General features: G+C 34.8%; 1 protein-coding gene across 1 annotated transcript in view; it reads right to left on the minus strand.

Annotated features, from left to right (window-relative positions):
- Nucleotides 1-7,709, minus strand: part of LOC140862685 (uncharacterized) — a 12,395-nt gene extending 4,686 nt beyond the window's left edge. Inside the window, exons 1-2 of the mRNA XM_073265717.1 lie at nt 7,137-7,709; nt 6,802-6,867 (exon numbers count right to left, since the gene is read on the minus strand). Of these exons, the coding sequence (XP_073121818.1) occupies nt 6,802-6,867; nt 7,137-7,709 (639 nt within the window). The remainder of the gene's footprint in view (nt 1-6,801; nt 6,868-7,136) is intronic.
- Between the last annotated feature and the right edge of the window lie 6,450 nt (nt 7,710-14,159).

A 14,159-nucleotide genomic window follows, 5' to 3' on the forward strand; every position in this document is an offset into this window, starting at 1 on the left:
CACATCATCTTGAATCTGGCCCGGCTTCACCAAGGAATGACACACAGAGTCAAATGCTTCAGACTGATGACTCATATATTGAAGCCATGGCAGCAGCTCTGGATCATACATTGATGAATAGGCTTCATGAGCTCCTGCAAACAGTTCGATCCTTTTCACAAGCCATCACAAACACATCCTCATGGGTTGACAATTCATGCACGATGATGATTCGGCATTTTGAGACCGTGTCTAGAGACCTTGCTCATCTGTCCAAAGAGATCACTGCCCATCATCGCACTCAAATCCAAACGCTCTCTACCGTCTCCGAACAAGTTGTCAGATCCAAAAACCGCCTTCATAGGCAGTTGAATGATCGGATGGACACTATGCAAGCTACTCTAATTGCTCAACTAGATGCAAAAATTGATACTATGAAAGCCTGCCTTGGCACTCAACTCACTGAGATCATCCTTCGACTCAACCAAGGTGATGCCAAAAAGGGGGAAGAAGAGCAACGAAGAGCAGCAGAGGCAAGAAGACGTGAAGAAGAATCCAGAAGAAAGGAAGAAGCCGACAGAAGAAGAAGAGAAGGCGATAGGTCAGGAGGAGCCAGTTGGTTCAAAAGATGAACAACTTGTCTCTTCTTTACTTATCGCAGCTGTATCTCATTTTGTTTTTCTTCAGTAGGGGTAATAAGAATGCTTATTGTAATTAATGAAATTCATTCTCTCAATGAATTTCATTTTAATGCTTTCATATTGCTTTCGGAGCACTTAAGTTTTGTCATCACCAAAAAAGGGGAAATTGTTGAATCCGACATTTTGGTGATAACAAACAACAACTCATTGTATAGGAATGTGCTGCCAATCTTTTGTATTTCAGGAATCTACTACAACTCCTACCGCAACCGTCTAAACCCTTCAAGTTATCTACCGGAAGCTTGTCAACCGCCTTTGTCTCTCGACCGGTTGCAGTCACAAGCCTATCGACTGGTTATTCAAACCAGCAGAGGATAAATCTATCTACCGGTAGAATGCCAACTGCTTATCAAGATATCTCAAGACAAATACTTGAGACAAGACGTTCATTGCAAGATCTTTTATCAAAAGCAGAACCGGCGTATCAAAAGATCTGTTGACTCTTGCATCGAGACAACATGTTGCACTAAAATGGCAAAAACGCAGAATGGCTACAGATAAAGCATTCGACCGTTTATACCAGTTTTGGACCCTGGAAGTTGTCTGCATTTAAAGAAGTGTACGATCTTCATGCAAAATCATCAATGCATTTATGAAGCATTAAATGTGCATTCAATGCAGCATCAGAACGTTCAAAATAAAGACGTTGATGATTGACCTATATAAAGGGAAGATTGCTCAAGAAGTGACAAGAAGACAAGCAACACGAAAAATCTCAATCAACTCAATCACTTGAATACTATCAGAAGTCCTCATCTGATATACTGAAGCAATACTTGAGCACACTTACAAGATCATTCACTTGCTGCTCAAATAAACCCTCGCCTACAGTTTACATATCTGATCTTCAAGGATCATCCTAGGGTTTCCAAGCCTCTCGACCGCTCTGCAGTTTGAGAAGCTCAACCGGACTGTATTCATTATTGAAGAGACTTGAAGCTACTCTGAAAGCTTCCACCAGTCTGATAAGAACTGAGAATCTTATCTGTGTAAATCTAGGAGTTTCGAATTAGGCATTGGATAAGTCCTAAGTCTGAAGTGGGTGTATTGCAAGACGTTGTAATAACCAAAGTCTTCTAGTGAATTCCTTCCTAAGTGGAAGAAGGGGAGACGTAGAAGGATTAAGCCTTCGAACTTCCATAAATCGTGCCTTAGTCTTTACTGCATATTTATCTTATATATTGCTCATACATCGTGTTATAACTTGCCTTTGCATCACTAAAACCTCTGAACTATTTCCGCACTATTTAAGTTGTTCAAACCGTTTTAGAAGTTGAGAAAACAGATTAAGTGAACTAAACTTCACTTGATCATTTTGAAAAGAAAGAAAATAAGTTTCAGAGTGTATTCACCCCCCCTCTACCCTCTGAACCGATCCCAACAACCATCCATCAGCAGCAAAATTTTTTCTCTACTCAAGATTTAGCTATAGCTGAAGAAGTAATTTACAATATTTGGCGCGATAAAAATTATAACCTATTAGAAAGAATCTTCCCTAAAATTCAAAATAATTTTTTATCAGAATTGATGCAAGTTGCATCCATCAAATACACCAAGATTTATTATCCATAATCACAAGAGCACATTCTAATCTAAATCCAGCAGATACCGAAAGACATATCACAGATACCACAATAATGAAAGCAGTGGGTAGGTAAAAGGATGCGAACGAATTCTTGAACGAAAAGAAGATGCTAATGGAGCTGCTCCACTTTGTGTTGTACATTGACCGCTTAATTCGGTATCAACTAGCAAGTGCACTAGGTCAAGTAATAGTAAAGTAGACAGAGAGTCCAAGTATCGATCCCACAGGGACTGTTGTCAATTCTCAAGAATTAATTATTTTACTTAATCTAGACAAAATAATAAAACAAGAACTAAGAATTAAATAAATATTTAATTACTAAAATAAAATAATAATTAAAATACAAGAAGAATAATTCAATTAAATAGAGACAATCAAGACGCACGCAGGTACCGAACAAATTATGCAAACACATGTAAAATTAAGGATTCCCATTTATCTTAAATCATGGCGAATTCTCCTAAATTATTTAACAGTCTATTTCTAGAACAATTAAACCTATTCAAATATTGACGGATCAATCTTTCATAATTCAAATCAAATTCGAATGCATTAGAAATTATGAGAATTCAGTTTTCACCTAAAACCGCATACTGAAACCGAATACTATTTCTAGTCGGTTTAACCATATGTTAATTATTGGAGCGATCAAAATCAATTCCTAACCTTTCGACTCAAAATTAATTAACAAGCAAGTAAATAATTTATCAGGTTATTCACAAGACATAATTTAAATCCAAAAATCAATAATTTGAAGAAAGATCTAAAAATCCCAAATCAAAATCCACATGTTCAACATAAAATTGTTCGGCCCAATCTCGCCGTCTTGGTTGAAGAAAAACTAATCAATAAACGAAAATACAGTTCAAATAAAAGTTTAATAATCAAAAGAAAAAGGGAAGAAAAACTCGAATGGAGCGTTCTTCAATCTCGAAGCCTCCTAGCCGCCGCCTCTCTGATGCGATTCGAACTCTCTTTCACGTCTGACAATCTCCTATTTATATGTCTTTGAAAGCCCAAGAAATAAAGCCCGGAAACTTGAAAGTTTTAATTCCCGAAAATTCTATTTTTTCTGATTCTACGACATGCACGGACCCTGGATAAGGGTCCGTGTCTAGGTCCGTGCATTAAACTGTAAACGCCGAATTTTTTACGAGGATGCACGGACCCGTATTCGGACCCATGCACGGGGTCCGTTCATACATCCTTGTCTGCGCACAGCTTTCTTGAAAAATTCATATCTTCAGTTCTAGCCATCGGATCGAGCTGAAATTTGGACAGCAGCTTCAAAACATCTGGAAATACATTTTGAACGGTATAGATTGGATTTTGAGATCTATAAAATACACAAAATAAACACACATGTACTAAAACACACATGTACTAAAACACATAAAATCACATAAAATAAAATAAATGCACACAAAATAAACATAAAAAAATCACGAACTAATGCATACAAAATATACTTATCAACACCCCCATACTTAACTCTTGCTCGCCCTCGAGCAAGACATGCAAAAACAATATGCAAATAAAAACATAAGTAAGGATGATTCATAAATGTGCACAGCCTCCGAGAAGTTCAATCACAAAACCAAAAACACAGACATGCTCTCAACTTTTCATAATACGCTTTCGGTTTAACATGAACGTGTGTGTGTCAAATGTCATTCCGGTTTCATGCAACTTAGATCGAATTCGTCTCAAATCTGTTTAGGGACCTATGACAAATCAGTGCAAGTATCACAATCTAGTGCCCATTCCTTCCAACGACCTATAGACTAAACCCACCTCTCTTGAGATAATGTATTACACACCTCCGGATTTTGCACCCGGTATTGCTTTAGCCCCAATAATTATCCGCTGACTTAGCTATAACTTGCTAGGATACGAAAAATCATTCTATTTTTTCTTTCTAATCCCCTCGTCTATAGCCCGGATGGAGCATCATTCCCATTTAACCCGTATACTTAGCCTTAAATTTAATTTTTTTTATAGGATTTTAATCCTTTCAAGGCCCGGATGGAATTGAATATTTTTTTTTCTAGGTGCGCCCAAGATCATAAGTGTCTTACTAGAGCCTCATCAAAATTCATAGAACACAATTAAGATCCACAAACCACCTATTGCCGTGCAATGGTCAAACAGACATAAACTTCATCAAATCTTTCGCTACAATTCACTGGTCTAACATTAGTGCTTAAAAATATTCACGGTTCAACCTACAGTTTCTCATGTTCAGTCAAGAGCAAAATTTTTCAAAAAACCTTTTTTTTTTCAAATAAACTTCATCATCATTGGCTATTATGACTCATCCAACTCATGCAAGACAACACAAACGAACAAAAACAAACAATATAAAAACAAATACGAAACATGACAGATGCAACACAAAAACATAGATAATAATGCAATAACTAATCTACCCCCCCATACTTATCCAAAGCATTGCCCTCAATGCTCCAGAACAATAAACAGAATGCAAGACAAACAAAAACACAATGAAAACAAAAATAACACTCCCCTGGTTTTTGATTCATCCTCTTTCTTCTTGACAGTATCCGCTGGGACGGTATCAGCAGTCTAGATTTATCGGCGGGCACGGCAAACTGGCATGGGAAAGAAACAAAAATCAAATAAAAACAAAACAAAAACAAAATAAAAAGCAAAAACAAAAACACTGGGTTGCCTCCCAGTCAGCGCTAAATTTATAGTCTATATCCCGACTATGCAGAAGCCACCATCAAAGAGCGGCTGCCGCCCATAGGAAGAATCATACGACTCTACGTATGGGTCTTGATTTCCTTCGCCCTCAAGCTTGGTGTGATATATACTTTGTAAGCTCGTCGATCCAACAACACTTGGTCTGAAATTTTTCTTTTGGAAGGAGACTCCGAATCTAGGCTGAAGCTCATAGAGGATGGAATATGTTGGAGGTGGCGTCAATGGCAAGAAAGAATCTTTTAACGGTGTACATGGAACGACCATTGACGAGGTAAAACATGTAGCCTTGTATGTTTCTTCCTCCTCCAAGTCCACTATTGGCTCTTCTTCACAAGAAAATTCCTCAAAAATTATTTCTTCATGCGCTGGCTCAGTTACTTCACTCTCTTGGCAGATCTCCAAATTTGGTTCTCTAAGAAGCGCAATCTGTTCATCCAAAAGACCCCAAGACTTGATACGGCTTTTTAAGAATTGATTTGTCTCTGTCTGTTGCCGCAAAAGATTCTTCAACTGAGCCACATGATCCTCAAAATACCCTACACACTCTTCTTGACGCTCCGGTGGTTGGTTTGAAAAATTTTTAGAGTCGATATCTGGAGGATATTAGTGATTCCAACCCTACAGTGAAGGATCACAATACCAATGCTAGTTGAAATCTGCCATATCATTTAACAAGTGCATCGCACTATTTTCATCTCTGCTGAACAAGTGACTGCCAGTGGCCAAAGCTCCATAATCTACCCAACGTCTTGTTATCTCATCCAAACCACCATAAAAATTTGAACTAAAGTGTAGTTCGAAAAATCATGACCTCTAAACCTGTTAGCCAAATCATTGAATCTTCCCCAAGCAGCATAGAAGGGCTTCGAGTATTGTTGTTCAAACCTTGTGAACACCTGTCGATGATCCATCTCCAAGTACCTCACAAGTAAGAAAAAAAATAATTAATAATTAAAAATAAAAAAATGCAAGAAAAAAAATGTCTAGTCTCAAACAAATAATCTATCCTAATATTAACTGAACAGTCCCCGGCAACGGCGCCAAAAACTTGACCGCTTAATTCGGTATGAACTAGCAAGTGCACTAGGTCAAGTAATAGTAAAGTGGACAGAGAATTCAAGTATCGATCCCACAGGGACTGTTGTCAATTATCAAAAATTAATTATTTTACTTAATCTAGACAAAATAATAAAACAAGAACTAAGAATTAAATAAAAATTTAATTACTAAAATAAAATAATAATTAAAATAGAAGAAGAGTAATTCAATTAAATAGAGACAATCAAGACGCACGCAGGTCCCGAACAAATTATGCAAACACATGTAAAATTAAGGATTCCGATTTATCTTAAATCATGGCGAATTCTCCTAAATTATTTAACAGTCTATTTCTAGAACAATTAAACCTATTCAAATATTGACGGATCAATCTTTCATAATTCAAATCAAATTCGAATGCATTAGAAATTATGAGAATTCAGTTTTTACCTAAAACCGCATATTGAAACCGAATACTATTTCTAGTCGGTCTAACCATATGTTAATTATTGGAGCGATCAAAATAAATTCCTAACCTTTCGACTCGGAATTAATTAACAAGCAAGTAAATAATTGATCAGGTTATTCACAAGACAGAATTTAAATCTAATAATCAATTATTTGATGAAAGATCTAAAAATCCCAAATCAAAATCCACATGTTCAACATAAAATTTCTAGTAATGTGAGGAACATAATAACAATTTCTCAAAACCAAATGTTTATTATTCTGAAAATAAAGATAAACAGCTCCAACAGCTCTTGCAGATACCATAGCTCCTGTGCCAACTCTAAGAGTATGTTCTCCTTCATTGAGCTCCTTGGTTACTTGGAACCCCTGCAATGAATTGCATATATGATTAGTGGCTCCAGAATCTACAATCCAAGTATCAGTAGAATAAACCACTAAACAAGACTCAATAAATGACAACTCACCACCACCTTGCTTTTTGGAAGCTAGGTATTCTTGGCAGTTCCTCTTCCAATGACCCTTCTCTCCACAATGGAAACATTTTCTTTTGGATTTTCCATCTATTTTGACTTTCTTTGCTTTTTACTGTGGACCCTTCTTGTTGGGCTTCTTCATCTTATTATTTCCAATTTTACCTTTCGGTTTGAATAGGATGGTCCAACAGAAGCAACAGCAAGTGCATCACCACTTTGAGTTTTAAGAACACTTTCAGCATTTTGGAGTTCCTTCATCAACTCAGTCAGGGACATATTTAGCTTGTTCATATTATAGCTAACCTTAAATTGTGAGAACATCTCAGGGAGAGTCTCAAGTGCCATGTCAACCTGAGTCTCTGATTTGATTTCAGCCCCTAAAACCTCAGCCACATTGAATTGACCGATCAAATCAAGCATATGATCCCTCACGGGCATCCCATGTTTCATGTGCATGTTCATAATGCTCCTAATGGACGCTTGACGTGCCTGGCATCCTTGATGCTCAAACATTTCCTGAAGGCTTTCCATGATTTTTGCCGCAGTTTCCATATTCTGATGTTTTTGTTGCAACACATTTGAGATGGATTCCAAAATGTAACAACGAGTCATCTCATCATAACGGACCCACTTATCATAAGCCTGCTTTTGTGCAGCAGTGGACTCTGCCGTAGGCACCGAGGGACATTGTTCAGTAAGCACATATTTATGTTTCTCCGCAGTTAAGACAATCATCAAATTGCATTTTCAATCAATGTAATTTTCCCGAACTAGTTGGTTGTTTGTTAAAAGCATGGACAGTGACAGTGAGTTTGAAGACATTTTTCTGAAATTAAAATAAATTAAATGAGCAACACATACAATAAATAAAATGACATGTGTTATGCATGAAAAAAATGCATTAATAGACCCAAAAACTACTACAACACAGCAATGACCTAAAAAACTTTCTGCCAGACTACGTTATATCAAGTAGTCTAGAAAGATAAGATAATTTCAAAATGAAATTATATCCTTTCTATAAATTAAAAGATTATCAAAGCGTATCAAATCTTATCGTATCGATAAAGTTTTAATTCAAAATTTCCATAGATAAAGATACTATAATCATATTAATTTATCCCTACGAAATTCATAAATTATAACTCATATAATTTATTTGAGTTTATTTTTGAGCCACCAAAGGGACCTGTTCGGACCCAATTAAATTAAGCTCCAATAAATTAATTTGATCTAATCAACTCATGATTAATCAAGATAATTTATTAATCTTATTCTACTCCACTAAAAGAACAAGATTGCACTCTTAATTTAATTGAAATTAGTGAAGCATAAAATCAATAATCATATCCTCAGATTGATCGACCCAACATCAACTGCCACCAAAACTGTTACAATACCCAATCTGCTACAATACTTCAGTTTCAGTTTCGCACCAAATTTCAGTTGAGCTCCAAGATCAGTTTCGCACTAAGTTCAGTTGAGATCCATGACCAGTTTCACTCCAACAATATAAAAATCTTCCAACGGCTCTATTTTTGTGTCTAAAGTTATATCATTCTTGGAGCCTATAAATACAACATCTTGAAGATCAAATGCAATATTTTAAAGGGGATTCAAAGCATGGAAATATTATATGAGAAGAAGGGCGTCTAAACAAGATTTATCAGCTACTTGAGAGCTTGCCCTCAGTGTGAAGAACACATCAGAATTCTTGAGCCTTAAAAGTCTAGTTTTTCACACCCCAACTCACTCACATATACAAAAGAGATTTATTTCATAAATTAGTCTAGTGAGAGTCTTAACACAAATATGTTAAGGATTGTGTTTGTAGTCTTGATATAAAAGGCGTTAAACATTATGCGGATTATGAGGTTGCGGCCTACAATCGAGTGTGTTAGGAGTTCAAAGATAGGCCGTGAATAAGTCCTAGTTTTGGAGTGGTTTTGTACAAATGAGTTGTATAAATCAAAGTCTTCAAGTGATATCCTTCCGAGGAGAAATAAGTGGTGGCGTAGGAGATTGAGCTCCGAACATCCATAAACAAATTCGTGTCTATATATTTATCGCATTTACTTTACTCTTGCTACTGTTTTTAAGATATATTGTTGAAGCATTTTATGTGTTCTTCATATACCAAAATATTGAATTCAAAGTGTTTGATAAAATGCTTCTACCAAACTGTTTTTACACATTCAACTTGCATCTTCTTCAAATAATTTATAAAATATTTAATCGGTTTCTACGAGGGATTATTTTTGAGTTTCTTCCGCTTGGTTTGAAAACCAAACTCGACTTAATTCATCGGTGCTCAATATTTAAAGAACCGAGATATTGTAGTTCAAAATATTTTTAAACTTGTGTATTTTCCCCCAAACCGGTCCCATCAGTTAGTTGAATAGTTAGTAGGGTAGGTGGGTCTAGAGGAACTTGATAGCTAAGGCAAAACATCCGAATATTTGAAATGTAAGAAAGTAGTGTGGTGTCTGCTGTGAAATTGTGGAATAACAATTGCGGAAAACCATAATTATATATATAAAAAGAAAATAATATGACTCCACTTGGACAACAACTTTAAAAACATTTTTTTAAATATGTTGATTTGGTGAAAATGTGATTCAAAGCCTTAGGCACTTATTACAATAATTTGGTGAAAACTAACCCTCGACAATTGATTTTTTAAAGAGTGAAGGGTTCCCTATAAGAAAAGATATATTTATGTATGATTATGATAATGTAGGTTTTAGTTTACAGTCAAATTTTTAAAGAGTGAAGGGTTACCTGTAAGAACAATATGTATTTATATATTATTTGAGGATCACTCATATATAAATACATAAATACAAGAATCAGATATCTACAAACAAAGAAAAAAATTCTCAGAGATTCCGGGGGGAAAGAACAGATCAAATAACAAACCTTGTCCAGTGTACATGCAAATGCAAGAATAACTTAGATCGGTTGGTTTTGTAATTTTTGAAAAAAAATCACTTGTCCAGGGTCAAGAGTGAAAAAAACAGAGCTCCCAATTCATGGTATTAAACCAAATTATTGCTAATAAGCTCCTAAGGCTTGTACATAATTCTGATTTTTTTAAAGGAGCTCCTTACAATTGGTATCAAACCTTTTTGTATGCATTACCTCTGCAGACCCCCTACCTTGCCTCTTTCCTTCTTTTCTTGTCTGCAGGAACCGTGGTGGATATGCATTGTTTCCTTCCATTTATTGTTTCTGTTAGTAGCTTTTACATCACAGAAAAACATAGATAATGTTTTGTATAGATTCTAGAAAGCACTTCTCAATTTTTTCTTAACAAAATTTTGAAATTATTTTGTTAAGAAAAAGCTGAGAAATACTTCCTAGAAGCTCTACAAAACACTACCATAAATTTACATGTCTTTGTTTCTCTTAGCACGTACACAATCTTTTTTTTAGTTTTATAATGCATTCATAATTTCTTTTTCTATCATAGATACTCTTGTTGATATTGTTGACTAAAAATTATATGATTTGATACCATGAATATGAAAGAGTGGGTGCCCGGTGAGCCAACTTGTGGCTAAGGGCTTTGATGACTCTTTGTATAAACAATCTTTTGTTTAATATAATTTACACTTTTATTAATGGCAATGACTTTATCTTTCTTCATATTGTTATATTGTGATATACTATTGTTGTTTTGATAAAGACCTTGAATATACTATAGTGTATGTAAGATGTGGTAGCACATGGGGATGGCTATCATGAAACACATCTTATAGTCACTGTATATTCTAAACTGTTCCTAGTCGATTGAGCCGTCCGATAATAAGGATAAGGATCGCTCAAGTTTGAGACTAGCATTTGCGATGCAGAGTACCACGTTTCATTGGTAAGGAACATAGAGATGTTCAAAGCATGCAAATGGATATTCATATGATGAATGATCGAACTACCCTATCCGGACTTTCCAAGTGGTTATCACTTATCGAGTGGATAAAGTCCGCGGTTTTGATTGTACACCATTAGTCCTTACTACTTGAAATATCATTGAGACTCTATATGCTAGTACTGTGCTTTGACTCGTTTACCGACTCTATTGGGGTCATCAGGTGTCGGGATTTGGTACAATTATAACACATATAGGAGTCGATACTTTGTTGTCAAGGATTCACCACATACTTGCGAGTGTGGATATCCTATGCGATCTGAGGAGATATTAGTGTGACGAATCTCTGGCCAGAGTACATGATGTGTTTTAAGAAATGGTTTCTTAGTAGCACATGCGATGTCACTATTTGATCTTCAAGATGTATTGCATAGTTATCGAATCTCGAACGACTCTCGATTTACCAATGGTTGTTGATTCGATCGGGATATATGGATGAAGGGACCGTACTGTACGCTAACCAAAATCTATTGGTTCTTGCAGGCACTATCAGTGATACCTAGGGAATCATGGGGCGATGTTGCTAGGCGCTCTTACCATGATTCGATGGGCAAGTCGGAAATTGTTGTTCCGAGTCACAAGGAGTTGTGAGCCCACGGCTAGCTGTATCCCTGAACCATTGAGGGTCACACAGAGTAATGGATTTTTAATCCCCGTTGAGATAGTTAAATTTAAAGAGTTAAATTTAATGAACAAAGAAGTTGGACTTCTTAATTATGAGTAGAGGAGTAAGATTTCCTAAAATGACATAGGGATGAGAATTTTTGGAAATCACTGAATTTGGATTCAGAAAAATTTATCTTGACTTAAAAAGGTGCAGAAATGGTTTCTGTGCACATTGGTGAAATCGGTTTATCAATCGGAGTCATGATGAATTTTATATTAATTTCTGAACATGCGGGCTTTGCTTGTCGGGCTTGAACTTATGACTAATGGGCCCTAAGCTGTTAGCGGCCTACATTATAAATAAGTTATTGCAGTACAGAAATTAAACAACAACAGGTCACAAATTTTCGAAAAAACCTAGTATTTTTCTCTGACAGTGGCCGGCCCCTTCCCCTCTGCTCGGAAAATCCAGTCTGTGAATTTTGAATCACAGTCTGGTTTAACGGATCAAATTCGTTAATTCTCTTCGTAGAAACTTCTGATAGATTTTCTAGTGCAATCTATCAGAGGGATTAAATATCCTTTTGTGGACCTGATTGAAGAACAGTTCGTCCATCAGTTTCAGGGATATACAACAAGAGCAGAGCAATCTGTTGGTGTCCATAATCTCGCTTCGAGATTGGAGGTAAAAATTTATAATTGTTATTTAATTTTTACACACACAATTTAATCGTTAAGTTTTGATACCCATTATGGAATCGTTCCATATAAAATTTTTAAACTTCCGCTGCACCGAGTATCAATTCTGATTGATCTGATCGTCGCGTTCTCCAACAGAATAGAGAGCTCTCTGGTATGCATTAATAGGGGATATTAGTGGGACCATTTAGATAAACGTACACTAGACTTTGTTAGTAGCCTAAAACAAACTAAAACATTATGCTTGGACGCTACTTGTTGTGTTGTTTCATCTATCATCTAGAATCGTGTATAAAGCCTAAGACCCTAAGTAGTTCATGAAGTGTCAACTTTGAATATGTTTAGCAAAAGACTTTGTGTAAGCAATAGCCAAGAGGTACACAAATACATGAAGTTTTTAATGATGAAAGTTTAAATGACCCAAGAAGGTGAACATATAAGTAGCAAGCATGATTCTTCTCGAATATATTGGAGTATAAAAGATGTTAAGTTATTTATTGATACATTACTAGAATATAAAAAAAAAGGTGAGATGAGAAATAATAAATTTTGGCAAGTCATGGAACAACATTGGAAGAAGATTTACAAGTAGAGCGAGAAGGCGAAAATAAAGGATGTTAAGTTATTCGTGAGTTTGTAAATGAAGATTTACAAGTGGAGCAAAAAGACGAAATTAAGGCAATGCTGGAAATCAAAGCAGATTGGTAGAAATTGACACATCAGATGGTGTCATCTTCTAATGGAATAATCGTCGAATTGCTATGGCAACATAAATATGGAATTTATCGAGATAAAGTCATTAAAAATTTTATTATTTAAAATTATGTCCTTTTGCTTTTCAACGTTTTAATTGAGAATTTGTATGTTTTAATTTGTATACGTTTAATGCACTTATAAATTAAGGTTTTTTACTTCAACATTAGATGAAAATTTGTATGCATGTTTTGTGCATTAAATAAGAAAATAAAAAGAAAAATAAAATTAACCATAAGCATATAGAAAAAAAATAAAGAAAATGAAAAAAAAATCTCAATCGCAAACAATAAAAAAAATCAAGAAAAAAATTAATATTAAATTTTTTTATAAAATAATTGTTCAAACATATTCTTAATTATTTTTAACTTTAAAATTATTGTCCAAACATCTTTTTAACAATAAGAATATTTTTATAAAATAGTTGTCCAAAGACATATTTTTTCTAAAAACAACTTTGAAAACATTTTATATAAATTTTTTAAAAAACAGTTTTGTAAAAACGTTTTCAAAGTTGTTGTCCAAACAGAGCCTATATAAAAATATATATCTCATTCAACAATCAACAACAAAGAATCAACTAAATTTCTCTCATAAATTGCAACCAATCAGCAAAAATTCAGATATGATCGTAGCTTAAATTTTCATTTTTGCATTTCCAGATTTAAGCACTATTTCCAATTTACATTCCCTAGTTCTCTTAGATTTCTAGCAGCTTATTTCAATTTTTATTTATGGTAAATTTTATAAATATTTCCTTTCAATTAATGACGAAGTTAATTTGATTTTCATTGAATTTTTCATATTTATTTTCATCAGTACAATTTAGTTTCTTTAGTTTTCGACGCCTAACCGAGAAGATTATAATCGACGATTGAACTGGAGCTCACATTCATTTGATTTATATGTTAAAGCTTTTTTTTAAAAAAAAAAATAATTCATGTTTTGGCACGTCCACAAGCACACAACCACCCAAATTTTGTGTCAAACATATATATATATATATATATCTCGATTTATCATTTATATATGATGTCTCTTTCAATTAGTTCTAAAACTTTATTTTTACAAATTAATTGAATTCATAGATAAGAAAGGGAAAGCATTTGTTGATCGCTTCCTAGGGCCTGATTTGGGCTTTCGACAAGGCTCATATAAAGCCCATCAGTTTATGAACCCAACAAGATAAATACTGAAAC

Source organism: Henckelia pumila, chromosome 4 (assembly GCF_033568475.1).
Source record: "Henckelia pumila isolate YLH828 chromosome 4, ASM3356847v2, whole genome shotgun sequence".
Taxonomy (NCBI): Eukaryota; Viridiplantae; Streptophyta; class Magnoliopsida; order Lamiales; family Gesneriaceae; genus Henckelia; species Henckelia pumila.